The 20625-nt window shown below is 41.4% G+C and overlaps 1 protein-coding gene across 4 annotated transcripts in view; it reads right to left on the bottom strand.

Moving 5' to 3' along the window:
• Nucleotides 1-1715: 1715 nt before the first annotated feature.
• LOC135263468 (sorting nexin-19-like) overlaps nt 1716-20625 on the bottom strand; it is a 33405-nt gene continuing 14495 nt past the window's right edge. For 3 of the 4 annotated variants that reach the window (XM_064351499.1, XM_064351498.1, XM_064351500.1), the window contains 3 exons: nt 7988-8172; nt 6646-6733; nt 1716-4656 (listed from right to left, as the gene is read on the bottom strand). In XM_064351499.1, the coding sequence (XP_064207569.1) occupies nt 4533-4656; nt 6646-6733; nt 7988-8172 (397 nt within the window). In that variant the 3' untranslated portion in view covers nt 1716-4532. Of the gene's footprint in view, nt 4657-6645; nt 6734-7987; nt 8173-16447; nt 18449-20625 lie in introns of those variants that run through there. The other variant, XM_064351501.1, reaches the window with a different exon arrangement.

The following is a 20625-nucleotide window of genomic DNA, read 5'->3' as shown; positions in this document are numbered from 1 at the left end:
GCTGGCAAGTTCATCTTAGTGCTCTGACAGAAAATATTAACAACTGGAGTCATTTATGGCAATATCAGTGCATGCATTCCAGATAGTGAAAGAAGGCCAGAATGCTGAATGAGCCATCTTAGTAACATGCTATGAGAGAGCACATCTGTGCCAACATTTGAGTTTTCTACCCATCTGGGAAATCCAGGCAGCAATCACATAATAAATACGCAGACAGTACGGTCACTAGTTAACAGTAACATGGAGGGGGGTGGGGGGGGGGGGGGTGTAATGGAAAGACATGGTCCCAGACAATGAAACTTCATCGTGTATCTTTCAACTACCATGGATGGCAACATACTGTACACCATGCGCAGAGCACATGTACAGCCTGAGGACAACTTTAGGGTTCATTCAGTTCATCCAGCTCAACATCCACATCAAAGGCCACTGCAAGGAATTATGGGAGAAGAGAACTGCACTTCCATAAATTTGCTCAGTTTTAAAACATAAATATTCAATATATTATGCATGAAAAACACTTATCAAGACAATTCTATTCAGTTGAGATTTGAAATAAACTTTTATGTCGAAAGCAGTTTGGTACCGTTCAGCAGACTGCCAAACATAAGTGAGCTTGAAGTGAATATCCTCACAGAACTTCAGCCCTACAGTGCTCATGTTTAAAAACAACATAGGCTGTACATCAATAGGAAATTTTACTAAATGTTTAGCTATTCCTTTGAAAAAGGTAAATACACATTTTTGTCTTACTCACTTTTTCCTTAATTTACACTCTAAATACAGGAAAAAAAGTGATTAGATGTAGCCAGGGAAGTAAAACATAAAACAGATGTTAACACCATTAGGCCCTTCATGTTAAGAAAGGCAGGATGATATAAGAGAGGATGGTATCAGAACACCAGCTTCCTACATAGAATTTATGTATGAACAGAATTTATTGGGCCTCATTCACAGAACATTTATTACTTTTGTTCATAAAAATGTTTGTACGAGAAACTAATATGGGATTCATGACGTGCGGATCTTCGTTTTTGTGCATATCCCAGGTGTATTAGATGATGAATGCTGACTGTTTGTAAACTTGCAACCCTGCTCATGTGATTAGCATAAGGAAACAGCAACAAACAAATACAGATAAGAAAACAATTATGAATGCCGAAATGTTACCGGAAACATTCTTACACACAGTTTACGATCAAATATGATTGGACACATTTCATGAAAGTGGTGGCTGTACACAGGTGACTATCAAGTCAGGTTTCACTCTACCTGTACATTACAATAGGGTCAAAAAAGTATTAATTTGATTAGTGTACACCTGTACAACGTAGCTTAAGTTTTTTTAAGTGTAAGTAATGATATGAATAATAATATGAACAAGATAATAAAATGATATTGCAGAAAAATCTAACTGCACTTATTTGGCAAGTTTGGCAATCAGTCTTGGAAACAGCAGGTAAACAACAGCAGCCCACCAATACCGTCCAAAGGGCCGGAACTGCAGATGTGGAGACGTCATGCTTTCAGCTGTAGGCTGGAACATTAACTTATTACAGGCCTACATTAGGTGAGAGCAGTGTGAAAGATCTCCCCTCTCTTTGATTATACACTTGGTAGTGATGCACCCACACATGTCCTCAATTTAGTTGTGAGCAACGTACACATGAAAAATGCAAGTTCCATGAATTGCTGTTCGCAAAAAAAAGAGGCAATTTGACGTTCAGTTTTTTTATTGTTCTGAAAATGTTTTCATTAGCACTCATACAGAGAGAATAACACCCTGTGTGTTGGTCATGCCAACAACATAAGCAACAACCGACAGCATTTCAAACAGCCAAACTGTCACGGTGCAACAACATGAATTTACTGCACACTCACCATAAAACTGTAGCACATGTGCAATAACACAGCATTACACATTCAATGGAAAAGGACTCACATCAAAGGACTTCTCTTTGGAAATAACACAGCACTTTCTTTGACCTTCATATGAAATACTGTATCAGATGAATGTAGTTTTATTAGGTTCAGTTCCATAAACACTATTTCCCTTGATGCGCAGATCAGAAAAGTTGGCTAGTGGCGTGATAGTGTCATTTCCTAAATCCAAGTGTACTGTACATAAAGACACAGTAGAGTCAACATTACAAAATTCGGCCAATTGAAATAAGCTCTTTTGCTTTTTCACTAAAACTTGACTGGCTGTATGGAACACAGAAATGGATCCAGTTTCAGTGAATTTGGAGACCGCAGTAGATTGTAGTGTTCTCTGTGTATCAGGGTAAGTACCACATGGTACAGACAAACCTGTGGCTTCATTACAAATTGCCAAATCAAGCACAGGCAATGTAGCTAGATCATTTACTGTGCTATATCACATGATGAACCTTACATTTGAGACTTAGGACAAAGCACTGCATCCCACAATAAAGACAGATGTGGAGGGATGGGGCCAGATGGGATCAGGAATAACAATCCATTTGAGAAGGCTATAGTTCTGACGTCCTGGAATTGAGCAAGACCAAATCTTTATAAGAACTTTTGAGAGTTTGTGAAGACTTCCAGACTTCCCAAAGCGTCAAATAGGTTTTTTTGTTCTGCTGAAGCAAATCAGGACTGATGTTCAGACTATAGGCTTGTAAAAGGCCATGTGGAATTTTAGAGCAATCAATCAATGATTTTGGTTATAGCTATGGAACTTATATTCTCAATGAGTACCAATACTTTGATACAGAGACTATTACTACATATAATTAACTGAATGACTAAATAAATAAATAAATAAATAAATAAATAAATAAATTCTGACAAATTTTCAAATGTAACTATATTTAATGTCTATATTGAAAGCCTCTTCTCTTATTTTAATACCGAACAACACTTTATGTTAGTTGATTGTAAATATTTTAGGCAAATATAATAAGGACTCTGTTCATGCTCTAACCTCAGATAATATGTTTCCAACTGCAGATGATTTTCAAACCCACCTCTTTATGGGGTAATCTGGTCTGTGTCTTGCTGTGTAAAAGTTGAAAATATATTTCAACAGTACCTATTTTTAAACAGCACCTACTAAAAAGATGACTGAGGGCCTGTAGGAAATAAGTTTTTTTCAACTAAAACATAAAAAAGTTACTGACTTATTAGTTGACTTAAGGCTCATCAGAAAATTGAGGGGAAAAACACATTAAGTCTTATAGATCAAGAGTCCATTTCATTGTAATGCAATAAAGGGAAATAAGACATTCCTGTGAATGTACAATATTCAGAACTACTGAACCACAAGATGAGGTAGAAGTAACAAATTAAATTGAGCTGCATATATATGGTATAACTGGTATACACACAGACTAACAAAACTATAAAAATGTATTAATTTTTTCAATGATGAAGGAATGCGTTTCTGTATTTCTGTTATAATTTTTTAACGCCTATGGAATACTAAGTGCTTTGTTTATAAAGCAGCCTTTTTAAATACAAAGTGTTTTAAGATTTATGTTCATTCATTTGCATATACAGCAAGAGCTAGGGGGGATTGTGTTTCCCACTGGAATGATCTTCCACCTCATCCTCATTGCACTCCTGATTTCAGATGGGAACATTTCTTTGAAACTTTAGAACAAACCAATATCATTTTGTTTGCTTTCACAAGCAGGTCAACCACCACCTGTGACTTCAGCCCTTTACAAAACGTCACAAAATGAGGGCTACAAACAAATGAGTGAAAGCTTCTCGTTTCTCACGCGACCGAGCACAGAAAGACAGGGAGAAGAGTTACAGGACTCTCAAATACTACGGATGTGACTGCGACACCAGGGAACTTCAAAGAGCGCAACAGCAAATATTACAAGCCCTCAGCACTGGTTTCCTGCACACAAGACACCAGACCAAACTAACAACACATGTTCCTTAACAATAAGCACAATAATAATAAGCAGAACACAATGTGCTAAACATCGAGCGGAAACACCTAGAAAACACCCTGCTCGGCCCCCTCCGGATACTGGGGGCGTTCCCACGAACCCTTAATACCAGAAAGAGAGGCCGCAGAATGATTAGAGTAGTTTGTGGACTGGATGATTATTGTAGTAGGTAGGATGTACTGTGAACTGAGTTGGACTGATAGGAGACTAATAAGGGAGTCTTAAGCGTAGAGAGGTCCACAGATTTAGATCCTGGCAACTTGTGGAACAGGTGTCCCGGTAATTACAGCTGTGTGGACTGGTGTAATGGCTGGATGCTTTAAACTGGTAACAACAGGCCAATTCAAGCACCTCGGGCTGAGAAATTCAGCACGCATCATCGCAAACCACACTCAGACTAACCTCACTCTGCAGGTGCGCTGACTTTGTGAACGTGGTTATCCCCTGCTTTTCACGTCTGTGTATGGGCATGCGTGTGTGGGTGTGGGTGTGGGTATGCCTGTTGGTTTTCATGCATATGTTCATTGCCTATGTTTGTGCATCCCCTAGTGCGTGTCCGTGCAACTGTGTGTGTGTGCGCGTGTGTCTCTGTGTGCATCTCTGTTATCATGCTGATGGCCTCCTTGCTGTCCCGCACAGGCTGCTCAGTAGCGATCTCTGAAAGACCTCATCAGAGGACTCTGGGATCAGAACCTCCAGCAGCAGGTCACACACGCTGTACACCAGGTGCCTGTAGAGACCCAGAGAGGGGGGGGGTGGGGGGATCAGAGCACAGAACCACAGAAGAGCTCACACCAGGCACACGCTCAGACAGAACAGAGGGGACAACCAAGATACTCCACTCCAACAGAGACTTCTCAACTCACCACACATTTTAACTGGAGTACACAGTCTGCCATGCTTTTGTATCCGTTTGTAGAGATGGAATCACAGTACAGCAAGTTTCACAGGTGGGAATCAAACCCCGGCCAAGGGGGGGTGGGGGCAGATTCTTATATGGGCTTGTGAGTTGGCGGCCCAGTGGACTCCATCACAGCTTCGACTCCATTAGAGCACTTGTACTATCTATCTGCCATCTGGTCTCCAAATGGAATTTTGGGCCCAAATCTTTACGACTTCGTTAAATCAACAGCCTCAATTCAATTCAGTGACACTCGAGACGGGAATGAAGTGGGAATGCATTTATCCTGAAAGAAGTAATTAATTAAAAGACCAGTTGCACGCACACACACACGCAAACACACACACACACACACACACACAGCCTAACACCAGCACAGAAACAGGGCAATTTTCAACAAGACAAATTCATATTCATCAAAAAATAAAGCATTGCTCATTCATTGGGTACAGCTAATTCTTATAAAATCTGAGTGCCGTGCAGTAAAGCAGGGCACGGTGCCGTTCTGTCGCTTGTCTGACTTTCCATCTTTTACCAGGCTGTGTTCTGGCTTTCTGCACATCCCTCAGGGGTCTGCAGGTTCAGCCAAGCCCATCGGAACAAAACAAAAAAATCACTAATGCAAAACACAAGTGTGACCTCTTAATGAGTCACTTAGCATACTTGTGATGGTGTTAGTCTTGGAAAAGCATGTTCCCGTAGGAAAAACAGGACATTTTGGGATAACTGCGCATCGAGGCCTTTTGGTAAGGCTTCTTCATGGTGCAAGCTGCTGGTTCCATCTCCTGCTACAGCAGTTATTTATGTTAGTCATGTAGGTGGCTGTGTGTGTGTGACTGTAATTGTGTTACACATTTGTGATACCATGATTGTTTGTGAGTGATTGTGTGCAGGTCTGTATGTGTGCTTGTGTAACACAAGTATGATAAGTGGTTGTGTGTGATCCTGTGATTGTGCTTTGTGATTAGGTATGTGTGTGTGTACACGTGGCTGCGTGTGGGTGATGCTGATTGTGTTATACATCTGTCATGGTGTGGTTGCTTATGAATGTGTTATACGTGGCTGATCGTGCAGCTGTACATGTGTGATCTCATAATCATGCATGTGTGATCGTATGGCAGTACCTGTGTGATTGTTTTGGTTATATGTATACAGTTGTGCTGTGTGATGACATTCTATGTGTTATATATGATAGTGTAGTTGTGTTTGTGTCATTTGTGTGATGGAGAGGTTCTGCATGAGTGCCCTGCAGTGATATATGTGTGTGGTGATAGAACTGTACATGTGTGATCTTGCGTTTGTACAAGAGTGCTCTTACAGGGCCGTCTGGGTAGTATAGAGGTATAAGCACTCGCCTACCACCGCAGAGACCCAGGTTCAATCCCCGGCAGCGGGGTCAGACGTTCCTATGAACACAATTGGTAGTGTTCACGGGTGGGAAGCCAGTGAGGGTATGAGTCCTGATCGTTGCATTAGCGACTCCTACTGGTTGGTCGGGGCGCCTGTTCAGCAGGGAGGGGATCTGCTCTCCCAGTGAAACTCGTCGTTGTCAGGTGAAAAGAAGTGTCTGGCGACTCCACATGTATCGGAGGAGGCATGTGGTAGTCCACACCCTCCTCAGACCAACAGAGGATAGCACATCGACCAAGGACCGTGATTCATACGGGGAATTGGTATAACTTGGGGAGAAAATGGGAGAAAAATGGCAACAAAAAAGAGTGCTCTTGCAGTTATACATGTGTGGTCATGTGGTTGTACAAGGGCGCCGTTGCGGTCGTACACGTGCGACTGTGTGTGCAGACTCCGCGTGAAGATCACCTGTTGATCTGGGGGTCCTGCAGAGATTCCAGGACGGCCTGCCAGCTCAGTCTGTACTTTTCAGAACCCAGCAGGTCTGGGATCAGATCTGTAAACATGGAGGAGTGTGAGACATCGAAGCGAACAGAACAAACACATAAATCTTGCGGACAGAGACGCGAATGTGACACAGGGGGACTGCGGCGGAACGACCTGTTCTCAAACCGCCTCTCCCACACCGCGGTGTGCCGACTGTAGGTCAGAGCAGACCTCCTGAAGCCCCGATATAAACTGGGCACAGTCTGTCCTATAAGGAGCACTGAAGCTTCTACTCCCTTCTGCTTCTATAACCGTACTAAAGGCTAACATTTATTTCCCTACAGCTTTGGTCTTACAAACGTTTTTTTTTTTTTGATCTGTCACAGATGGACTTGGTTATCCACCAGTAATTTGGACAAAAAGTTATGGACATTTGCCTGATAATGATTTCAATGATTGTAAACATGAAAGAGAAATAGGGGCGACATAGCTCAGGAGGTAAGACCGATTGTCTGGCAATCGGAGGGTTGCCGGTTCAAACCCCGCCCTGGGCATTTCGAAGTGTCCTTGAGCAAGACACCTAACCCCTAACCCCTAACTGCTCTGGCGAATGAGAGGCATCAATTGTAAAGCGCTTTGGATAAAAGCGCTATATAAATGCAGTCCATTTACCAAATAAAACATTTTCATTTGAGTGTATAATATGAGCATGCCAACTTCTCACACATTAAAATAAAAATGAATGAAAGGTAATCTAAGTATGCAAACCAACCATATATAAATCAAAACACCATTAAGCTGTTCATGAATTTGCATTCATACCTACAGTAGACTCCCAAAAAATGGGGGGGGGGGCATAATAATTCCAACAAAATTTTTTCAGTATGGATGTGAATACTCTCAAATTAAAGCTGACAGTTTGCCCTTAAGCCTCATATTCATTGTTTCATTAAAAATCCAATGTGCAGGAGTACAGAGCCAAATAAACAACATTTGTGTCACTGTTGAAATACTTACAGACTGTACTGTAAGTGACAATGACAGCAGATATACTGAATTCAAATAGCATATTATTGAGAAGAGGAGAAGAGAGAGATTTCTGTTCTTTTGCCATTCATGTTTTGCCTTTTTGTAAACCCATTGACTAAAACAAAACACCAAGATTAAAATGGAAAAAAAAGGTAAAACTGACCTTTGAAAGGTTTCAATAGATACTGATGTGAGAGTTTCTTTAGACACCAACCTAGGAACAGTTTCAATAGCGACTGACCTGGAAGCAGTTTCATTAGACACCGACCTAGGAACAGTTTCAACAGTGACTGACCTGGAAGCAGTTTCATTAGACACTGCAAGGACTGCTGTCTGGTCTCCTCCTTCTGCTGGCTGCTGCGGGCGGGCCGCGGCTGAGTGGGGAGGGTTCCCTCGGGCCAAACGGCTTCCTGGAGAACCCGCAGGTAGATTACCCAGCAAGGGGTACTGGTCAGGTTAGCCATACCCACATCAAGCCACCTGGAGTCACACAAACACAGGAAAGGTCAATCAACCTGGTGACCACCGTGTGCACCACCATCACGCACACGCACCTTACACTGCTGTTGTGACGTAGTCTACCTACAGAATACTATAATTACCGGACACCATGTGCAGCTGGATGCTTAATTGTGAATGAGGTGAGGTGCTGTTGGAGCCGACTGCAGTATGGGGGGGGGGGGGGGGGTTTGTGGAGGGTGCTGATACTGATAGGACTGATGGTGGATCGGGAGGGGTTCTAGCAGAATAGAGGGTGATTGAGAAGCAAATTCACTACAAACTACCAGTACATTTCTTCCATCAGTGACTCAGACCAGACATTATATTATCTGGTCGGGATCACATTCCAGACACGTACACATAATTTGAAAACCGGACATCTGGCAGCCTTAAATGAGCGCAACATGAAACATAAGAAAGATGCTGCACGCAATGCAGATCTATTGCAAAACACAACATGCTGTGTTCACAACGGGGTTTTTATTATTATTTTTTGCTTCTCCATTTTTTACCAATTTGTGGCGTTACTCGTTCTGCTTCTATGTCATATCTCAGGGTCTACCTTTAAAGGCAAAAAATAAATCTCTGCCTGGAGTGAGGCCATCAGAGGTATTATGCACTGTGTGACAGCCCTATTCGACCCATGAAGCCATAGGCTTTACAAACTTACATTCTGTCATACTTGTGCTGAATAGAGAAGTACACTTCCCAAATAATACAAAAGGTTCAAGAATGATATTGCTACGATTCCTTTCAGTAAAATGCATTAAAATCCTCCTTGTTGTCATGTGCTAATGTCTCAGCCTATTGGCATGCTACCTCTTGCTGAAAAAATAATGCAATTAAATATTTATACTAATGTTCTACCTTTAAATAATAATAAAAATAAAAATAAATTAGGCAGAGGACACATAAAAATAGAGATTCGTACACACAACACAGCTATTACAGCAAAAAAAAAACTATTTTCATGTGCGTTTTTTAGTAAAAATGAGTGGCAACGTAGACTGAGTGTGTAGACTGAATAAATGCAGACTCTGGACAGAGAAGTAAGAAAACACAGTTACAAAATCGTTTAAAAATGTATTTTAAAAAACTGGATAATAGAAAACAAATCATAAGATCACAACACATATAAATCATCTTTAAAGGCGTAAAATGCATTCACAGTGCATTATTTTAATTTAACAAGAGTGCAGACCACAAGTTTAAGCAATATTCAACATTCAGAATTCATCATACTTGATAGAAGCAAGATAAAACCATGACATAAGGAATTAATATAGCTCACAACAGAGGGTATACCATAACTTGGAGAACTCCACAAAAACATTTAAAGAAAACAAGTCCCTACATGTGCATTTTCCTTAGGATTTCCTGTCCATCGTGTGCTTTTTGAATTGCATAACTGAATTAACTCTAACATTTTGATTTCCGCACTCCGCAAGGCTGGCAGTTCAGAGGAGGTGAGCTGGTCATGAGGGAAAGGATGGTGCGGATCTTTATGCTCAGTTTCCATCACACCCTTCCAATTTACTGTGTTCTATAACAGAAAGACCGGCCCTGCAGCCATCACATGGTGAAGGTCTCACATCTGGGCTTCACAACCCTGTATGCTTGTGAAATTAAAAAAAAAACTGTGCAGAAGCCTATTCATCCCAAAACAATCCTTACAAAAAATACGACTAATACCTGTTTTATGCTGCTTGTGTTGCTTAGGTAGTTTTTTCACTATTATTACACAACTAAAAGGCAGACTCAAAGTTTCAGAATAAGCAGAAGTGTTCAGCCACAGCAAAACTAAGAATTCTACTGATGCCATTGGTAAAGTGGTGCATTCCACATGCAAACCCGAATGCATTTGATAGAATTGGTACATCTGGCTTTAAATATTTCCTAAAAATCCAACAATGTAGCAACAGCAAATAAAGACAACTTTAATGGAAGTTAAATGGAAAAGGTTTCAACTGAAGTTTTAATGGAAAAAAAACAATACCGTTACTGGGCACGTTGTTTTGCGTAGTGTATCACCAGCTTGTTAACGCCAATGATTTACAATAGTTAGCAGCCGATTTGACTAAAGGAAAGTTTTATATTAACAGGAATTTCATTTTTATAAATCCACACAGTACATTTTTGTCCCCCCTCGCTTCCAAGTTTCGCCACAGGAAGCCTCACTGACACGCATCCATTCAAGTCCGCTTTGAAAACCCTTGGCGGGCTCGATTAATCATCTTTACGTAACACCGCTGGCACCGGCAAAAGCGCAGACTCGCGCAGATTAATTCTCTTTTTTAACAAAGCTGAACGTTTGTGGAAACTTGTGGCTCTCGGTAGAGTGCCGCCTTCACTATCCCCCATGTGACTGCGTGTTTTATAGCCGGGAGACGCAATCAATATTTCAGGGGTGCTGGGAGGCTATACAGGAGTTTCAAGTGCGCGCACATACACACACACACACTCACTCACTCTTTCTCTCTGCAGGACATTACTACAATACACAGGACATCGTGGTTATTATTTTCCAATCGGAAATATATGCTTATTTTCTCTGCCTGTTAAATGAATCCAGAGGGAACATTAATAATAATACGTGGTGAAAACCCGTTTTCTCCTGACTGAAAGGTCGGAGTTTGGGGAATATAAGGCCCGGATAAAGAACTTCAGCGAGGAAATAAAAACCGGACGCGCGTCTGGCATGTGATGATGAACGGGTCTGCCCTGCGAATGCGAATGAGGCAACCCATCTCCATGCTTCGCGCTGCGCCCCCAGCCCTCCAATTTATTTTCATTTCCGTGCTGGGGATTCGATACGTTGTGTCTACGAGGTACCACGCTCTTCTCGTAGGTTACAGGATAGGAAGGCTGCATGCTGTTTGACTGTTTATTAAATCCACATGTTTCCTTTCATCCCCCATGCTGTCAGCTTCCTGGGTATTGCGTCTTTGAGTAATTGGCGCTGCAATGATGGCAGGCTCCGGGCAAGACTTGGACTCCCCTGGATTTCAAGGCGCTCACCATAAACATCAATGTCAGGTTACATAAGGCAAACCACTGTATGTGTCACTAAATCAATGATCAGGTAAGGAACAGAGGAAGAGGAGGAACAAACAAACAACGTCAATTCAAAATAAATAAATAAATAAATAAATAAACATGCCAAACATGGAATTTTTGCACCATATGGCACAATTAAAATATTGGTCACAATGCTGCAAGCACCTCAAATACTTTTTGTAAGATGTCTTACCAGTTTCAGCAATAGCAATGCTAACCAACGACAGTTATCTTTCCAAAAAATACCTTGATCCATTTTATTTTCAAATGTCACTTGGGGTCTTCCCATATTTTCTTTGTATTGCCTGTTGATAATCATTTTACACCAAAATCTTTCCTTTCCTTGGCTCAGGTAGGTCAATGACTATTTAAAATAAGACCACATAGAAATACATCAATATTTCTTGCTCCCAACTGAATTTCAATTCATTCTTAGTTAAAACTCATTTTCAAAAAGGAACTATCTCTGCTAATCACTACAAAGCGCCCTATCATTTACAAATGACTGGGCAATATAAATATTTTAGTTAACTGGCCACAAACGTTTTACACACAAGGACCATATTTGGTAGGCATAAAATAGATCCTCTGTCACCACTATTGGATCTGGTTGAATCTGTCTGCACGTGTCATTTATACTAACACTAACACACATAGAAAAATGACGCTCTGGAGGAGACAGTTTAATTGTCAATTATGAAATCTATGCCACTTTGTTTTTACTTTCTTGCCAATCACAGAAAATTAAAATCTCTTGCAAATAAAATGGTCAACTGTGATAAAATTAGAAACTAGGCTTATGTTTAAAATGGTTGAAATTAATATTAAAATTGTATAGTCAAACTATAAAACTATACTGTTATCTTTTTAATATTGACTTGAACAGACTTCAAATACATGCGATTAAAATGACAGTGTACGCTAAGGTCAGCGTCGTAAATCAGCACTTTACACTTCTGCATAAATAATGTTGGCTGCCACAACGTATTTTAATCCGGCACTTTGCATGTTCTTAAAATTGGTCTGCGTTTATCCGGCAATTCAATCCAGGCCAGATATTTTCCCTTTAAATTCTGATGCTGTTCTGGGAAACGGAGGGGAGTGTAACGAGAGAGCCTGACGAGCCAAGTGAAAAGAGGAGGGAAAGAGTGCCCGGCGCAGATGTGCTTTGAAGATGCACGTGGGCTGTGCATTCGGGCAAACGGCTCCGCATATAATTCCATCATAGACCTGCAGCTACATGGGGATGGAATGGCCTGTCAGGGCTGCCAAGGCCTGCCTTGCTTAATCTATTTGACAGAACAATCAAAGGCATAATATCACAGTCTGTGAAGGTACTCTTTAATTCAACCATTACATGCAAAGAAACTCTTTTCGGAAAAAAAAAAAAAAACCCCAGAGGAAGTCTTTATAGGAACCAAGTGTTTCTCCTGAGCAACTTCATAATATTTTTCCTGCTTTGCCTCTGTGACTGGTCTGCACTAGCAGGGAACAAGCTCAGCAATGCATGACCCCACAGGGCCCTTCAATCAAGGCACTCTGGGCCCCCAAGAGAGATCTACTGAGGACCTGTCCGTGGGCTTACTTACTTGTAACAAATCTACTTTGATCTAAAAAGAAATTAAAACCAAACAGATTTGCACATATTCACATTCCACTTAGTTGCCTCCTCTACCACTACGCGTAGCTGTGCCAGAACACCAAACTGCCTCCAGATGGCCTTGCCTGTGGCAGCTGACTTTAATCCTTGCAGTGAATCAGAGTTAGATGCCCTGAAGCTGAACAAGACACTTGGAGTGGATATCAGATGGATGCTTTTTTAAAATATACTTTATAGTGGAGATCAATTTGACCATATCCCAGGATGAACTGTTCCAGGGAAGCATGGGTTACAAAATGGCAAATAAATAACCATTTTCTCAATCTGCCCAGTTAGTTCTGAGTAACACAAAATTAAGTGTGTGTGTGTGTACTTGGCCGTGAAAAAGTATTTGCCCCTTTCCTGATTTCTATTATTGCATATTTGTCACACTGAATGGTTTCAGATCTTTACACAAATGTCATACTAGACAAGGAAACCTCAGCAAACACAAAACACATTTTTAAAGTATCATTTAATTTAAAGAAAACACCCATATCACCCATGAAACTTGTTGCACCACCTTTAGTAGCACTAACTGCAACCAAATGCTTGTTATTATTTGACATCAGTCTTTCACATTGCTGTGGGGGTATTTTAGCCCACTCCTCTTTACAGAACTGCTTTAATTCAGACACATTGGTAGGTTTTCAAGCATTAATTGCTTGTTTCAGGTCCTGCCTCAGCATCTCCTTCAAGCCAGGATTTTGTCTAGGCCACTCTAAAACTTTAATTTTGTTTCTTTTCAACCATTCAGATGTGGACTTGCTTTTCTATTTTGGATCACTGCCTTACAGTATACAATTACAGTACACTTCAGCTTCAGCTCACGGACATTCTCCTTAAGATTTTTTTGGTATAGAGCAGAATTCATGGTTACTTTAACAACGGCAAGTCGTGCAGGTCTTATACTTATATTTGAATAAAATATGAATATGAACAAAGATTTCTCAGTGGACGATAGTGTATATATATATATATATATACACACATATATATATATATATATATATATATTACTCATTTCAAATCAAAAGCACTTTGCAGTTTTGTGTTGCCTGACAAAGATAAATGTTACAGACTGTACACTAAAGCAAGCCCGGTTCAGTGTCAACCAAACCATCGGGAAGGCATGCCTAGTTTACAAACAAAATCACAATGTGTTAAGTGCTGCACAGTAAAACCGTCACTTCAGCTTGAACAGAGTTTACACAAGCCAGAAATGAATAAAATATGCTGTCAGAGTTCATCAGTGTTGATTTAACACAGTGAACTTTGCTGTGCAGTTAGCAGAGGGGTCATTAGATGAGCCCTAACAGAAGACAGGCCCATCAGAGATTAGACCAGTTTAGCACCTTTAACACTAGCACGTAGGCCTCAGTGTGTCCAGGAGCCTGAGAGCACCCCCCAGAGGAGGCAGGGCGGTGACCTGCGTTTTGTATGACTCTTTCCCATCTGTGTGACAATTATAGGGGTCACTCCAGTTCACCCCTCCCCGATTTGGCAGTCAATTGCTTAGGCAAATGCAGACCTGCCACAGGGTCAGACTGTGACACAATGGGGAAGGACTGCAGATCCCACAGTGTGACACTCCCAGCAGTGACCGTGGCAGGGGCTGCACACCAGGGCCATAGTGTTCCCGCACAAGGGCCTGGGAGTCTCACAGTCATTAATACTGTGTGTTGGCTGGATGTTGATTGGTCTGGATTTTGAAGGCAGAATCATTCAAACTGAGACTAAATTGAAATGTAAAAAATAAATCCCAAATAATTATCTCTCTCTGTTTTAGCTTTTGGCTTTGGCATATATATACACACACACACACACACACACACAGTATATGCATATGGTTTTGCATATATTTATATATATATATATATATATACCGTATGTGTATATACATATATAAATATAACCAATATGATGTATGCGATTAATGTGGAAATACTTCATAGGTGTGGCCTGCCACTGTGTGGTAAGAGGTAGTTACTACATAGAGAGGTGGTACATGACTCAGCCAAGACTCTGAGGAGGCTTCAGAGTTGCTGAAAGCACAAGAATTCTGCCCCTATTGGCTGGACCCAGTTTGACATCTCCATGATTTTCCAACCTTTGGGATTCAATTGTAGAGATAAACATATTTCTGCTCACATTATGATACTCATTCAGCAATCATATTTTTATTTTTGGATACCAGTTGAAATTTCTTTGTGATGTGTTTTTTATTTATCATTGCCCAGTGTCACCTCTCAGCTTCCCTATGCATGGCTCCTCTCCCACGAGGATGTGGGCATGAATGTACAATGAATTGTAAGCATGAATTTTTGATTATAATTATGTAACTTTGGTACTACATTTATGAAAAGGAATTCATAGCTTGTAGATTTAAAATTAAATCCCTTATTAAATAACACTGTTTTACACACATCAAGAAAAAACTGCATCTTTCACCGAAAAAGTCAGATATTACCTTGATACGGACTGAGAACATTTTCTGGGCAAGAAGCCAGAACAAGAAACAGTCACAGAGTTACAGAGAACTACACAGCCCGGAGGGATGATATCAAACATCTTAAAAATTTAAAGGGGAAAAAGAACATACTAATTTATCTCAATTTTGGTACCAGCGAAACCTCTTATAAAAACCATATTCCAAATTGTTGTTTGATTGCAGTAGGAACCTCAGAAAGTGATGGTACATATTTTTATTTCAAGTTTAAAATTGGCCAGCTCATAATAGCCTTCAGCGGAAGGACAGGGAAGAGAAAGTACTAGGCCTAGCCACCAGAGAACAGAAATCTATCCAATAGCATTTCAACACGTCTGCGCATTGTTAAAATTTTGTGACCAGAAATTGACCAGACGGATGTGAAATATTTCCGCGTGTGCATGTGCCCCCATAGGGAGTAATAGCAAGCCTGGTCTGAAGTTAATATAGAACTCTAAATATTCAATGTTGCTGTTTCAATGAATGTTCGGATACAGCTAAAATAATAATTGTAGCATTTGTATGTATAAAACTAGGTAAAAGTTTGTAGCGATAAGTACATACTGCATTGTATCAGGCTGATTTTCATGGATTTCATGGGTGTTACAGATGTTGAACATTTTAGTTATTCTCGACATTACAAAAAAATGAAAATTCATAATATACAAACAATAATAATACTTTGACATTAATGTTTTTAGCGACAAACAGCATTGTTCATCTACGGATTTTAATGCCAAGCATGTATACCCAGGAATTGCTATGTACAGTGCAGGGCCAAGCTGAACATTTTTTTTAATGTAACCATTTTAATGTAACCATTTGCGCCGTGGATACTGAATGACTGAAGGAGGTCAGCTTTCTGGTTAAAGACTGCATGCAAATCCAAAGCCCAAAACTGAATTTATTTTCTGGATTGTAGTACTATAATTCTGTTGCTTGATGTCCTCTGGCATGTGTTGGGAGACTCTCAGTGTTCTATCTGCATTGCTTGGCATCCAGAGGCCGCTGAGAGTGCAGTACCCCCCCCCCCCACCCCCACCCCCCACCCCCATCCCACCCCTTCTAGTTGATTTGGAGAGATGAAATTACAGATACTGCTAAATGTTTGTCCCACTTTGTCTTCTGGCCATCAACTAACAGCAATCTCACCAGTGTTTTGACACTGGGGCTGTCATCCGTCCAAAGCCTCCCGGAGACTGGCTTTTGCAGGCACTGGCCTCCTGACACCTATATTTCAGAGTCTGCTGAGCATGTGACGGGAGCTGGGGGGTTTTTATTAGAAGGAATCTCCAGGGGCACGTGGTCTCTAGCTCCTTCTGACACGCAGTCTAAGAAATGCAATGGCCAGACCGGCTGAACCTCTTTCGGATATACAAATAAAGTCCAATATAATTTGCCTCCAAAAAGTAGGCATACAGTATGAATAATGTGCACTCCCAATTACAGCCAATAATGCTGAAAAAAATCAACAGCAGGGGAATGACTTCTCAGTTGTCATTGCAGGCCAACTGGCCATTCTGGGGTGTGATGAAACTTGCAGGCGAGCCATGAATCAGGGCTCAGAGACATATTAAAACCGTTGCTTCCAGAATGATTTACCACTGAAATAACCAGTATAAACAGGTGTCTAAAACTAACATTTATGAAAACCACCACCTCACACCAACCAACCCCTGCTCCAACTCCCTATTAGAGGCATGTATTTCTCGCCTTGCGCGACTACAGCCAGGGTGGAGCCAAGCGCAGGCCCCTGAGGCATACCTGCGCAATCCAAGCTGGCTGTTTAGCAAATATCCTGAACCCTAAGGAGAAGCAGGGCACATGCAAATATGGATATACAGAGGAGCAGCCAACCACAATCACTTCCACAGGTTTTCCTTCTTCAATGAAGAGGACAATGCAGAACAGTCCTGACAATCTAGGAATAAAATAAATATGACCAGCTTAGATAAGTGTGTTTCAGGCTGCGGCAGTAACACTGTTGTCCTGAATGTAGTACTTACAGTCAGTGAGGGCTGCTCATCTCCAATCAGCACTAGCTCTCCTATAGTACTGTGTGGTTGTACTGTGGGAAATAGGTACAGGTTCACAAGGGATTGTATGGGAGGATGGGTGGATACACATGTGGAGCAGAGGTGACAGAAAAGCACAGCATAATGGCTGATTCCAAATATTAGAATAAGGGGGAACAGTAAACAATTTTTCTAATTCATCTTACTTCAGTCTTCAAACTTAGTCATGCACCTCCAGTGCTAGGCAGGTACTTAGACTGTATTTAATTCCTTCAAATGCAACATAAAATAAACATAATCTTAGATTTAATATAGTTAAATCATTAAACGCATTGAAAATGGGTCACAATCTCAAGCCACTGAAGAAATATTTGGCCTGGATTTACAATTCCTATTTACTAAATGCCAATAACACACGGATTCACAAATAAAAAAATTGTCTGTTGACAGAAATCCAACAGTTGAGATGATGGCCCCCTTCATTCAGTGGAACGTTACCATTTGTGGAAAAACGATCTCACAGAGACCTTTTTTTGAATCAAAATTGGCAAGCAAACCTCTGGATGAGAGAGAGAGTGCAGGAGAGGAGCAGGGCCGCATTACTCGATGACCTAATGTCACTGAATGTTTATGACATGAGCTCGTGTCCTGCTCATGTTACTCCATGGGATTGTGTTACCACTCAAGCCCCCTTTTTAGGATTCTAAAAATATCCTCTGTGGGCCGTTGTGGCCGGGCCGGGCCGGTCTGGGGGTTCTTGCATCACGAGTTTCTGAGTTTTCGGCTGGAGGGGGAGCAGGGTGGGAGCTGCATCCCTCCGACCCACTGCGTCTGTCAACAGGCAGCTTGATATAGACATCTCATTGTGTGTCTGGGAATGCGGGCCCCTGGGGCTGCACTGATTTCGGGCTGCTGGAGGGTGAGAGGGAGGGCAGACAGCCCTTTATAGTAGTTTGAGAGGGAGCAGCGGCACAGGAGGATGAATCCAGTGTTGCATTTTTGTCCCCTAGGGCAAAGGCCTGCTTGGGTGGACCCCTCTGTGGGTGGAGCCTAAGTCTGCAACAGCCAGTCAAGTCCCTGAGACTCACATCCAAGAACATGCATATACATTACAATAAAAGTGTCAGAGGCTTATTTTGCCTTGCAGATAGCGTAGAGGTATAAACCATACAAAGAAAGAGGCAAGCAACCCACATCACAAATGAAATGCCTTCCTCCTCGCATGTCATGTTCACTGATGACCCCTCTGCTGGAACAGACAGACCTGCCCCTACGCAAATGGAATATGCTACAATATTCTGTCAGCTTTTTGGAAAATGTATAGTGATAAATATACGTATATATAATCAGAAAATAGTGACACAAATTATTATATCAAATAATAAATATGCCTAAATATTAATAGAATTATTTTGATTTTTTGTTATAAACAATTCCAAAGTAATGGCAAAACTTTTGTGTTGCTGCTGTCTTGATCACATCTTCGGAGCTGCCACAGCCCTTATAAGCTCAGGACAGTAAGACATGGGAGAGAGTGGGCCACAGTTCTCTATATATAATTCTCTATATATCATTTCTTTAAATATTGTAATACATCAAAGCAGCAGTAATTTATATCTGTGCCCATGCATTGTGAACTCTTGCATTGTTGTTTCAGACGACGATTACATATTTCAATACAAAGCCGTATATTTCAATCCAAGGGCATGCCCCACCGTTTGATTTACACTTTTTCATCCCTTGGAATCTTAAATTGTTGTGTAACAGTCGTCTGACAGGCGAACGTGCATTAAAAATGAAGACCTCGGCGCAGCTGTAGCAGACTCCCACGGAGACCCTCATCCGCAGGCGAAGAGCACGTCTCTTCTCACTGAAGCATGCGAGGGAGCGCAAAAGACCTTGGCGCTAAGAAAACACTCTGTGCCGTTATAAATCTGCGGAATCTCCACTTCAGGGTCAGAGATTCAGACTGGGTTTGGAGAAAAGTCTCCGCGACAGAGAAAGGCATTTTGCATTATGTTACGTGGAAAAAAACACGCCCAGGGGAAAGCAGGAGACACTCACACTTGGGGGAAAAAATACTGAATTAAAGCACACAGCCTTCCAGTTCAGCGAAATGGAATTCATTTGGTTCCAGACCAGCTCAGAACACAAACATGTTTCTGCTTGGTACCATTTTGATCCAGATGTTTACTTATACTTAGAACCAGAAATATGACACTGGTCAATAAATGTCCTAATGTCAGCCTAATAATCGATTGCAAAACTCCTTTTTTTTTTCTCAAGAACTGAAAGGTCCAGTCAGATTTGTGAGCCTGTCCCACCAGTGAAACATCATTGGTCAGTTTCAGGAGAGTCCTAACAAGCATGCATCTCTTCCAAAGGAAGGCCAAGCAGCTGCCAGTTCTTTTCATTCAGCAGTCCTCTAGCTAAGCTGTGAAGTCACTAGTCCTTGCATAATGAGTCTTGGACAAACCTGCCGACCAACACCTCCCCCTGCTCCCCCCCCCCCCCCCTCCCATCAGCCAGAACTGTAACCAATCACATGCTGCCCAAAGGGGCTGATGGCCATATTTGGGCTTAGCGCAGACAAAATTCAACTCCTGACCAGGGGTCTCTTCATAACATCAAAGAATGTAGGATGCACTGCCCAGTAACCACACAATGTACCAATAAAGATAAATTTATGTACACTTCTGCTGTTGTATCAAGCAGTGGGAATCTGGTATATCACACTGTCTCTCTCTCTCTCCCAAAATACTGTTTCCCCTGTAGACGAATATTTTGCTAAGCAAGGACCTGGAGAGTTTTGGACATTAAGAACTCAAATGACTCATCTGACATGTAATGTCCCGCATCTGTTGAGCAGATGGTAATAAAAAGGTGGGACGTTCTGCTGAAATGCCTTATGATAGGCAAGGTATGTCACAGAAGAGGCTGTCTTTTGTGTGCCATCTGCCCAATGCAAAGTCTTCAGTAATAACAAGGGCAGTGGGGCAGCAGGGCAAAACAAATGAGACAAACCAAGTCTTTTTTTTCTCCAAATAAAACACTTGCTCTTGAGTACTTAACAAGGTATTTGGAAAACAAGGCAGAAGGAACTCTCAAGTGAGTCAAAAAAAAATTGGATTTTGGATGGCCACCAGGTCTGTTTTTTTCTTCCTTTTTTTCCCTTTTCTTTTTCCTTAAAAGGGACACAGTTCAGGGTCCACATATGTGAGATGGTGCAGTCG

This window comes from Anguilla rostrata, chromosome 9, assembly GCF_018555375.3.
Source record: "Anguilla rostrata isolate EN2019 chromosome 9, ASM1855537v3, whole genome shotgun sequence".
Lineage (NCBI taxonomy): Eukaryota > Metazoa > Chordata > Actinopteri > Anguilliformes > Anguillidae > Anguilla > Anguilla rostrata.
The sequence above is the reverse complement of the archived record's forward strand: the minus strand, read 5'-3'. Positions and strand labels throughout refer to the sequence as shown.